The 12,351-nt window shown below is 20.1% G+C and overlaps 1 protein-coding gene across 2 annotated transcripts in view; it reads left to right on the top strand.

Annotated features, from left to right (window-relative positions):
- LOC127288288 (acyl-CoA Delta-9 desaturase-like) overlaps positions 1-12,351 on the top strand; it is a 30,015-nt gene that overhangs the window by 15,139 nt on the left and 2,525 nt on the right. Inside the window, exons 1-5 of one of the 2 annotated variants that reach the window (XM_051315657.1) lie at positions 948-1,030; positions 4,303-4,538; positions 6,391-6,521; positions 8,422-8,627; positions 9,162-9,347. In XM_051315657.1, the coding sequence (XP_051171614.1) occupies positions 963-1,030; positions 4,303-4,538; positions 6,391-6,521; positions 8,422-8,627; positions 9,162-9,347 (827 nt within the window). In that variant the 5' untranslated portion in view covers positions 948-962. Of the gene's footprint in view, positions 1-947; positions 1,031-4,302; positions 4,539-6,390; positions 6,522-8,421; positions 8,628-9,161; positions 9,348-12,351 lie in introns of those variants that run through there. The other variant, XM_051315658.1, reaches the window with a different exon arrangement.

The raw sequence follows: 12,351 nt of genomic DNA, 5'->3' as shown, positions 1-12,351 counted from the left end.
TATTTGAAAGAAATGCTGTTTAATTGACTCTATAACTATATTTAATACAAATAAATATTTAATTTATAATAGTTAAGTAACCGATTATTTGAATCAAATAATTTTGTTTTTTGTTCAGTGCAACTAATACATATGAGTAATTTTTCATTTTCTTATAAAAATATTGTATTCATTTTAAATGTTAACTGTAAATTAAATGTAAATGTAAATTAAAAAAATGTAAATTAAATATGACGCTCTCGGGGATCGAACTCTGAACCTAATGCTCTGTAGACCTATACGCTAATCGCTAACCTACGCTGACATAAGAATTATAATACTAAATTATATTTAAAAACTACAACGGAACAAAATTAATATTCATTTATTAAAGGTTAATCAATTAACAATATTTATTGATAATTTATACACATAATAATAACAATAATAATAATAATAATTGTAATAATAATAAAATTAATAATAATAATAATAATAATAATAATAATAATAATACATTATAAGAATAAATTATTATTATTTTGTTGTTATTAAACTATTATTTAAATTAATAAAAAATAAATATTTAAAATAATAATTTTTCTATATAAAATATAAATAAAAATTAATTTCACAAAATTTGCGGTTCACATTGTAATTTAAGGTCATATCGTATATATATATATATATATAGGAAATTGAGCTGAAAATTGTTAAAGGGTTGAAAAGAATATATAGAATATGCGCACATTATTTGCGATGAACCAAAGAGGGGTTTGGAGGGTTTTCGGTTATATTCTATATTATGCGGAGTCTGCGCTTCGACAAGCTCTCAAAGTCTGTTTCTCGGTTAGCAGTCGATATTTTATCCCAACTGAGAGAAAACCATTTTTTTTTACATACATACATACACACACACTTACTGTCTTTCTCTCTCTCTATCTAATTTTTTCTCTTTCTATCTTTCTCCACATATTATAATTATGGATGTGCGCGATTTTATGTTCTTACCATCGGGTTGGAGGCAACTTTTATTATTATTTTTAACCAGGTTCGTCACGTGGACTATGTGTGCTGCGTGTATATATATATATATATAATCAATGTTATCTCAATGTTTTTTTTATTAAATAAGATATATATATATATATATGTATTATCACATCAAATTGTCAATGATAATTCTACTGACTTTTGATAAAAAAAAACATACAAACAATATACTTAGTAATTTCGATATAATAACTATTTTCAAGTATTGTTAAATGTTTTTCTTTTTTGCACTTTTTTATATTTCATTGTTCTTAAATGTTTTACTTACTTTGTCGTTTTTAATAAATTTTCTGAATTTTTGTATTATTTTTTAACGGCTTTTACTATTTAATTGTATTTCTTAATTTTTAAAAAATTTTTTTTTTTTTTTTATTTAATTCGATGTGTGTACTTTTGTATTGTTCCATTATTGGATAATATTTGTTTTTTCTTCTATTGTTGGAAAATATTTGTTTTGACTAAATTAACTGTATCACAGATATATTTTTTTTTTATTTATTTACATTTAATTTTTTCTACTATTTTCCTGTTTTCTGTTGTTATTTTTGCTATAAACATTATTATCAAAGTTAAAAAAAACAGAACTTGTAGTAGTAAAAAAAAATGTTTCTTTTATCAATTTCATTGTTTTTAATATTTTAAATATTTGAAATATTTTAAATATTTTAAATATTTTATTAAATGCGCTTTACTCAGTTATTCTTTATAAATCATTTTTTATAAAGACTCTTTTGTTCGTTTTTCCTTTGAAAATTAATTTCTTTTCTTTAAATTCCATTAACAAATTTTCATAAACAATTTTTATGATTAATAATTTATGTCCATTTTTACAACACACCTCTGATAAAGCATATTTTTGTTTTAATATAAGCCACGGGTATTTCTTGCGAATATATAAAAATGGGACGCATGATTATATTCTAAAAATCATTAGTTAGAATTTTCATTTTATGAAATTTTATATTTGTCATAATCGAAAATTTACTTTACAGAATTTTTATTTGTTCGAATTTTTATTTGTCAGAATTTTTATTCGCTCAAATTTTCATTTAACATAATAGGCATTTTAAACAATTTTTATTGGGTAGAATTTCATTACATATACTCAGAAAAAAATTCGTTTTCGAAGCAACCAAATTTTGGTTAAATCAACAAAATAAATGCATTGATATACAGTTAACCAAACATTTGGTTGCATAAACCAAACGTTTATTTGGCTCAATCAAATTTTTTCTTTGTGCAAAAAATTTATTAAAATAAACCAAATAGTTATTTAGATCAAATAAATTTTTATTTGAATTAAACAAATTTTGTTTGAACTAACCAAAAAAATTGGGTAAATATAAAAAAAATGGTACATTTGGTTCAAACATATCTTTTTTCTGAATGTAGAATTTTCATTTTATTCTTTCAGATGAATTTTCAATTGTTCGAATTATTATTTGATATAATTTCCATATAACCGATTTTTCATACTACAAAAATTTTTACTTAACCAAAAAATTATTTAACAGAATTTTTAATTGATAGAATTTTCATTTGTCCGAAATTGCAAAATGGACGAAAAAACAATCGATTTTGACGCGATTTTTAAAATCAACCAATCACAATTTTATGGATAATTTTTGATTGGTTGATTTTAAAATCGCGCCAAAATCTTTCTGTCGATTGTTTATTCGACCATTTGCAATTTTGGACAAATGAAAATTCTATCAATTAGAAATTTTGTTAAATGATTAATCGGTTAAGTAAAAATTCTGTAGTGTCAAATAATAATTCAAACAAATGCAAATTCTATGCAATGAGAAATTCGACCCAATAAAAATTGTTTAAAATGCATATTATGTTAAATGAAAATTTGAGGAAATAAAAATTCTGACAAATAAAAATTCGAATAAATAAAAATTCTGTGAAGTGAATTTTCGGTTATATAAAAATTCTATAATATAAAAAATCATTTTGATGAAAATTCTACAAAATACTAATTCAAAAAAATAAAAATTCGGCTGAATAATAATATTATGACAAATAAAATTCGATAAAATGATAATTCTAACTAATTATTTTTAAAACATAATCATGCGTTCCGTAAAAATTAGAATTTCTAAAAAAAATTGAGATATTCAAATTTTTTTTCAACTTTTTGTAATGTTTTACACAAAATTGTATTGTATTGGAAAAAAAATTCTTTATAGAGTCATTTCGTTTGACCTAGAAGTACATTTTGGCAAAGAGAAATAAACCGACTCAAGAACTTTTCCTCCTGTTGCTTATATAGATATATATATATATATATATATATATTCTACAATTTCGATATATTTTACTTTCATAATTTTTTTTTAACTCATAGCTGGAACATTACTTGTTTTATTTTATAAATTGCCCTCTTTCATTTATCGCAAATCACCTCCTACTCAATTCCCCCTTTTCTCTTTTGATTAATATTAATAGCAACACACTCTTGTTTAAAAGTCCAAGTTCGATATTGTTGATAAAAAAAAAAAGAATTGTTTTTTTTTAAATGAAGGTTGATTGTTATTATTGTTTAACATTGATAGTTGCTATTTTACAATCTAAAAACAATTTCTATATATAATTCGAGGAATTTTTTACGTTCTTACGTAAAGGAAAAATTGTTATGTTAACATTTCTTTTCTTTTTTTTTTTAAATTTTAATTTACATTTTTGTAAACTTTTAATTTTTTTTGGTATAATTTTATATAAATTTTTTGTAAAATATTACTTTACATTTTTGGATAATTTTATTTAATTTATTTTTGTAAAATATAAATGTATAGACTTTTTCGAATTTTTATACAATTATATATTATTATTTATTTACTTATTACAAATAAATGGAGTAAAAATAATAAATAAATTTTCAATTATTATTTCTTTTTTTTGCAATTTTTTCTATAATTCGACAATTTAATTAATTGTATAATTTAAAATTTTTTTTAATTAAATTGTAACTAAAGGGAAAAAATCATTTTTTAGATTTCTTTTGGTTTATTTTTTGAATTAAAAAATATTTTCTTTTGATTTGTTACATTTGTGGAAATTAATTTTTATTACAAAAGATATTTAAATTAAAAATTCAGGAAAAACGTTCATTAATTAATTTATTTAAATAAGATTTAATATTATTATTATTATTATTATTTGTATTATTATTATTATTATTATTTATTTTTGTTATTTTAATAATAAATAATTATTAGTTTTTTGAATTATTTTTTAAAGAAGATTTTTTTTAATATTTTACAGAACTAGATCAAAAATGCCTCCAGATGTAACAAGTACCCCAACAGAAGTGTTGCTCGAAGGTGAAATGCTCGATGACATTCGTTCTTCAATGGTTAAGGATGCATTTGTAAAACCGGAAAAATATAAAATTAGAATCGTCTGGAGAAATGTCATTATTTTCACTTTTCTTCATTTAGGAGCACTCTATGGACTTTACCTTTGTTTCACATCAGCTAAATTATTAACCACAATATTTGGTATGTATATAGATATTAATATATATTTTTTATAAATTTTTTTCTTCTACTAAAAAGAAAGTAGTTAACAAATTTATTATAATAAATTTATAGTTTTTCAATTTAAAAAAGTTTCCAAATTTTTTTTTTTTCACATTTATCGTCAATTATCGTAAAAAATTTGCCAAATTTTTTGATGATATATATATTTTCATTAAATATTTGAGAAAAAAAAAGATATTTGAAACAATAATTTAAAATAAATTTTTAAATAGAAAAAAGAAAAAGAACATTTTTTAAAAAGAAAAATAAAAAAACAATTTTTTTTTTGTTAAATTTTTATCACTTTTAGTTTATGATTTTGAAATTTTCAAAATAAATATTGTAAAAGTGACAAATAGAATGTCTCTAGAAAGTTAAAGTTTCGACCTTTCTCGCTTCAAAAATAGAATAAAATTTTGATTTGAAATTCAATCAGATTTCACCGTGAACTATAAGGTTGATAAATATTATAAATGGGCTTTTTCAAACGAATTATTGAATATTAATTCAACGATAAATGTATTAAAAAATTAAGAGACTTTTATTTTTCATTTGTCAATAATATAATTTCATCTGCGAGTACTAAACAATTATTGTTATTGTATTGTGTGTTAATTGAGATTTTTGTTACATAAAAAACAATTGAATTAAAATCCACAATATGTTTGATTTTTTTCTCACTTTAAAATTTCTCATCTTTATTGGAATAGACTTTTTAATACCGAAAAAAAAGAACTGAAAGAAAAAGTGAGAGACAATATTGAAAGTCAATTTCTTGGTGAAAAGAAACCGGAAGTACGCTGTATTTAAATTTAATTAAAATTTAATTTCTCCAAGTTACATTCATTGGAAGGAAATAAATTTTTTTTTCTCCAAGTCCGTATGTTTTATATAGTTAAAGGAAATTAAAATTAATTCTGAAAAAAGTAGAATTAATTTCATATTTTATAAAAATAAGAGGCAGAAAAAATTTTTTATATTTTTTTAAAAATAATTTATAAATTCAAAATAAATAAATAGTAATAAATATTAAAAAATTATAATTTTTTAATTGACATTAAAAAGTATAATTTCAATTAAAGAAAATATTTAATTTTTTCAAGACAGCATTGTCATCGAGTGAAATTGCATTTTTTTTTTAAAAGAAAGATCGATTTGTAAAATAATTTTCGAAATCAATAATTATGTCTTTGTGCTTTTTGTTTTCATTTTTTTTTTTTTGCTTTATAAATAAGCATAATCCCAAATGACAATTCAAAGTACAATGTAAAATCGATAAACATGATAAGAAATATATTTCACACTCTTTAAATAATCAATTATCATCGTTTCTTTCAAAATAAAATATTAAAATCTAACTTATCATTTTCAATAAAATCAGACCATATTTTTTTATTTATCTAATTTTAAGTAGTGGGACACGCGAAATTTTAATTCATAAAAATGTATTTACATTATAATATTTTTTGTTCTACGATTATTCAAGAATTATTCTTAAAATTTTGCCAAAAGAAAATATTTTTTTTAGAACTTTTTTTTTTGCTTTTGAAAAAATGATGATTTTTTGCTTTTGAAAACGTGAGAAAGTTGATAAAAATATTCAATACTTCTGTTGAAAATAGTTAAATAATTTTGAAAATTTTTTAAAATCCTCTAAGAAAAAAAAAGAACCAAAATTATGCAAAAATGATTAAAAAAAAAAGAATCCGAAAATTATTATTTTAATAAAAATTTATGAAATTATTTATTTTAATAAATAATTTTCCAAAAGTAGGAAAAAAGTATTTTAATTTAATTTTAATTAAATTTTTTTTTTGTTTGTTTTAAACAGCATTTATCCTGTATCAACTAACTGGATTTGGCATCACAGCGGGCGCACACAGACTATGGGCTCATAAATCGTACAAAGCCAAATGGCAGCTTAGCTTACTGTTGACCATTCTAAATACGATGGCCTTTCAGGTGAGTGTATATAATAGTCTTTGAAATTTTTTTTTTTTCTCAATGTTATTAAAATAAGATAGAGAAAAAAATAAGCGCAACGTTCAAAGTCTCAAGGTTGAAAATTACCAAATTTACAATTAGCCCAATTTCACACACACATACATACACAACTATCTTCCACAAAGAGAGAAAATAAAAAAAGACTTGATGTTAATGTATTCAAATACTTTCAAAGTCAAATTACTTTTTTTTTTCTCATGCTGATCACGTTATTCACATATGCAAATTAAGAAGACATTTTCAAATACTTGTAATTATATTTTTTTTTTTACAAATATTTTTCATTTACTATTAAGTAAAACTCGAGTGCGTCATAATATTAAGTAATAAATAATATTTATTTTTCTTTCTTTCATTACTTATTTTCATCTATATTTTTCCTTCTTTTCATTTAGAAAATTTGCAAGAAAACACTTGTTTTTAATGTGAATAATTTTTTAAATTTGAATTTTAAGTGAAATGTTAATTTTTAAATATAAATTATTTATTTAACAATTATAGATGCAAGTTAAAATAATGATTATAAATATATTGCATATAGAAACAAAAAATAACGCTATTTCGTTTTTTCACAAAAATAATTTTTATTCTCAATTTGGGCTGCAAAATGTTTTTTGAAAAATTAATAATTTAAATTTTGTATTTAAAAAACGATTTTTTAACCCTGAAATATAAAAAAATTATTATTTTTTAAAAACAATTTTTTTTTTGCTGAATTCTGCATGTTGAACACAATAAAGAAACATTTATAACAATCACGAAAAATTAAAAATTTGTCAAAATAATTGAATTTTAAAATTCAAAAAAACATTTTTTATCCAGAAATATTCAAGAATTATTATTTTTCAAAAATAAATTTTTTGCTGAATTGTTTAATATTTAAAAATAGATTTTTTTATTTATAAATATATTTAAATTTATTTTTTTCAAAAATAAATTTTGTGTTTAATTATGCTAGTTTAGCAAAAAAAAGAAAGAAACAAGTTAAACATTTTTGAAATATTAAAATTTTTTCAAAATAATTAAATTAAAAAATTTTAAATTAATACTCAAAAATATATGAAAAAAATTATTATTTTTCAAAAATTAATTTTTTTCTGAATGATGTTGGACTTGGGGAATTCAGCACATAATTTGATTTTGAAAAATAATAATATTTGAATAATTATAAAGTAAAAAAACGTATTTTTAAATTTGAAAATTGAATTATTTTGAAAAACTTTTTAATTTTTCGTTAATGTGTTAGAATTGTTTCTGTTTGTGTTCAACTTGCAGAATTCAGCAAAAAAATTTGGTTATAAAAAAATAATAAATTTGATTATATTTAAATGTCGAATCTATTTAAATTAGTAACTACAGCAAAATTTTTTTGCTATAACAACGAAATTGATTGCTGTGATAAGCAATATCAGTCAAAAATTTTTTTAAAATTAACTCTTATAGCAAACTTTTTTGACCGCACAGCAAATATTTGTTCCTTGTCTCTATATTAGGGAACGTAATTTGATGTCATCAAATAGTTCGCTACCACAGCAAATTTCTGAATGGCATTTGTTTCTTTTTTTAAAATTTGAATCCTAATTATTATTTAAAAAAAAAAATTTGCAGCACAAAATGTTATAAAAATTATTTTTTTGAAAAAACCAAATCACATTGCTAACTTGCATATAATTTTAAACCTTGTTTACAAAATCTCATGGCCATTCTTCTAGTTTAGATTATTTTACTTAAAGTAGTATTTATGAAAACTTAAATTGAGATTGAAACATTTACACATTTTACAAAAAAATCTGTCTTGATTTTTACATATTAGAGAAATTTACAAAATTGTAATTAATAATTTTTTTTTCTTTTTTAGGATGCTGCGATAGATTGGGCCAGAGATCACAGAGTGCATCATAAATACAGTGAAACTAATGCAGATCCTCATAACGCAACGAGAGGCTTCTTCTTTGCACATGTTGGTTGGCTATTGTGCCGTAAACATCCTGACGTGAGGAGTAAAGGCAAAGGAATTGATATGAGCGATTTGATCAAAGATCCGATACTCGCTTTCCAGAAAAAGTACGTTCCAAAAAAAAAAAAAAATTAGAAATAATCTATAATTTAATTCTTCTTGAAAATCAGGAGTTTCAATTTTCAGTATTACAAAATTTATATTAAATTAATTTTCTATACTCTCCTTATAAAAAAATTGATAAAATAGAAATTCAAATTTATAATAGTCAATTCACTGGAAATTCGAATCATTAATGAGTTTTAGGAAATAATTATTTTCTCAATAATTATCTTTTTAAAATACATATTTCAACAAATTGAATATTTATTCTGCGTCAGTGACAAGAAAAAAAAATTCCAATCTATTTTTTTTTTTATAAAATTTTGCATACATTCTTACTTCGTTAATTGCATTTTTTTTTATCAATATTAATTTAATTTTTACATAAACTTTTTATTTATTTTTAATTTAGTTTCTTAAAAAAAAATTACTCTATTGACAATAATAATTGATAAAATTGAAAACAAATTTAAATTATTTAAAAACAAATTGTAAATTAGGAAATATTTATATATATATTTTTTTGTTCTATTTTTCAGATACTACACAATTTTAATGCCTCTGTTTTGTTTCGTGATACCGACGCTCATTCCAGTATTGTTGTGGAATGAAACATGGACGAATGCATATTTCATTCCAACAATTCTTCGATATGTATTCACATTGAATATGACGTGGCTCGTCAATTCAGCTGCCCATCTTTTTGGCAATAAACCATACGACAGGTGAGAATTAAATCTTGTGTGTTTTTTTTTTAATTGCTGGAATTTAAAAAAAATATATGTAAATATTTTTCAAAAATAATTATATTTTCAAAATTTTTAAACTAGGATTATTTTAAAGTAGAGTTAAAAATAAAATAACTGATAAGTTTATTTATTTATTTACTCAATACATAAAAAGTAATGAGTAAAGGATAAAATAAAAGAAATTGAAAATTTTGCAATTTTCTACATAAATGTAACAATATAATATTAATTTATCAAGAATTTAGAAAAATAATTCATTTAATCTTGGAAAATTTTTTAAAATGGGAGTAGTGAAATTTCATGAGCCAAAAAAGTTTTGAACGTTCAAATGAACGAAATATTTTTTTTTTCAATCTACAAATTATTAAAAATTATGATATCAATGTAAAATAAAAAAGGAAAATTAAACAATTATTAAATTAAATAACTTTTTTATTAGATTTTTTAAACAATATTTTGTAATAAAATTCGTACTTAAAGAAGTTGCAAAAAAAATTTTGTTCATTTGAACGTTCAAAACTTTTGGCTCATGAAATTTTAATCTTTGTTTTGGGGTTCCAAATTATTTTTCGACATTTATTGATGATTTTTAAATTTATATACATCTTAAAAAAAATTAGAAAAAAATTTGTTTAGTTAACAATATTTTTTAAAAGAACAAGAAATTTTTGAAAAATTAAAATTCTTTCATTAATATTATACCTGTATTTTCCATTGAAAATTTTTTTAAAAAAATTTTTAAACAAAATACGTTTTTTTAGTATACAATGCAGATTTTCTTTAGATCTTCTTTATTTCAATTATTTAACAAATTTTCAACTCAGATTCTTCATTAAATTAATTATTTTTAATAATTTTAAGGAAATTCTTCACAAATTCAATTATCTTAAACTATTTTTCAATTAAAATTTTTATAAAATTTAATACCATTGTTTGTAATTTTAAAAAAATTACCAAACATTTTTAATTCCTAATCACTTGAAATTTAATTATTTGCAAAAAATTTCAATTATTTTTAATGATTTTTTTATAATATTCTTCGAAAATTCAATTATCTAAAAGCATTGTTCAATTCAAAATTTTTAGAATTAAATTTTTTATGTGATTTCTAATAAATTCTTCATCAACAGAAATGACTAAAAATTTCTCTTATTATAATTATTGTCTAAAATTTAACACAATCTTTTGAAATTCAATTATTATTTTCAAAAATTTCAATTTACAAGCTTCTAAAATTTAATTATTTCTAAAAAATTTCCATCTAAACTTTTTTGAAATTTAATAATTTTAATTATAACTCTCCTGAAATTCAATTATTTTTAATGATTTTTATAATATTCTTTGAAAATTCAACTATCTGAAATCATTTTTTACTTAAAAAGTTTTCAAATTATTATATTTTTGTCTGCAATTTCGAATAAATTTTTTAGAAACAGTAATCATCAAAAATTTTAATTTAAAAATCACTTGAAGTTCAATTAATTTCAAAAATCTAAATTGTAAATCTTTGAAAATTCAATTAGTTTTAAAAAATGTTATCTAAAATTATTTGATAAATTATTTTTAGTTCTGTAAAATTTAATTACTGTTTGAAAATTAACAAAATCCTTTCAAATTCAATTATTTCTAAAAATTTCAACTTTAACTCTTCCAAAATTGATTATTTAAAAAAAAAAAATTTATTTAAAAATCAGTAAAACTTGATTAAGTATTGCTTGAAATTTTATTGACCATCAAAACTAAAAATTATGACAAAATTTGTAATTCGAATAAATTGCTTAAATCAGATTTAAAAAAAAAATTAAAAAATGGAACTTTAAGAATTTTTTTTACAAATTTGTCCTACTTAAATAAAATTTTGAAAAATTGTCTTACAATTAGTTCGATTTTGAAATATTCGAAATAAATTCTTTTGATAATATTCTTATAGAATTATTCTCATTACAGAATTAATAAAATGAATTTAATATCTAATAACATTAGTTATTTAAAATTAAATATTCATGATTAACGTATTAAATTTTGTTAAAATGAAAAAAAATGGATTTTTTCGACTTTTTTTGGAATATAAATCAACTAAAACGACTTTTTTTGTGCCTTAAAGTCGATCCGAGGCCTATAAATTATACAATAATTGTTGATTATATTTAAAATCTAATATTTTAGATCATAAATAATCGCAGGAAAAAATTGACACGTGTTGGCAATGTAAATTTTACTGCTCCGAACCCTTAAATAATAAAATTGAAAAAAATTTATTTGCAATTTTTTGATTGACAGTTAAATAACTAAGTAAATGCAAGGAATAATATATTTTTTAACTTTTACTATAATTATTAACTACACGTTTTAATTGAATTGAGAGTACTTAATTATAAAGTAAAATTAGTGGAAGAATGTTTGTTCTGACTTTTTTTTTTATTCGACTTATTATTCAATTTCTTTACATTTATGATTTAATGGTTGTGAAAAAAATATATTTACTACTTAAAAATTGTCAACAACTTGTTAATTAGAGAGAATAATTTGTGAATTTATTAAATTTAAAAATGTCTTTATTTCAAAACTTAACAGTGAATCATGATAGATGACACAATTGAAATGTAATTCTTCATTTCAAACATTTATTTTCTTTCAATTTCTAGATAGTTGTTATTTTATTTAAAAAAATTTGGTTTCTTTTTGAATTACTTCTTTTTTCCAAACTACATTTTTAAAATTTTTTAATTAATTCACACATATTAATTCATTAGAAAAAAATTAATTACTTAAAAAATTAATTTATATTAAAATTATAAATGAAACAAAAAATTCTTAACTTTCAATTAGTTTTATTATTAAAATTCAAAAATTAAAATTCAGTTGTAATCTATTTTTTTAATTTAATAATTTTTAAAAATCAATTGTTTTGTTAATCTAATTATTTCCACCTGCATTAAAAATTAGAATTTTAATAACAAATTAAAGATAATTGAATTGA

This window comes from Leptopilina boulardi, unplaced genomic scaffold (assembly GCF_019393585.1).
Source record: "Leptopilina boulardi isolate dan_hultmark-lab unplaced genomic scaffold, ZJU_Lbou_2.1 LbouV2_384, whole genome shotgun sequence".
Classification (NCBI taxonomy): domain Eukaryota; kingdom Metazoa; phylum Arthropoda; class Insecta; order Hymenoptera; family Figitidae; genus Leptopilina; species Leptopilina boulardi.
This window is presented reverse-complemented; position numbering and strand designations above follow the sequence as displayed.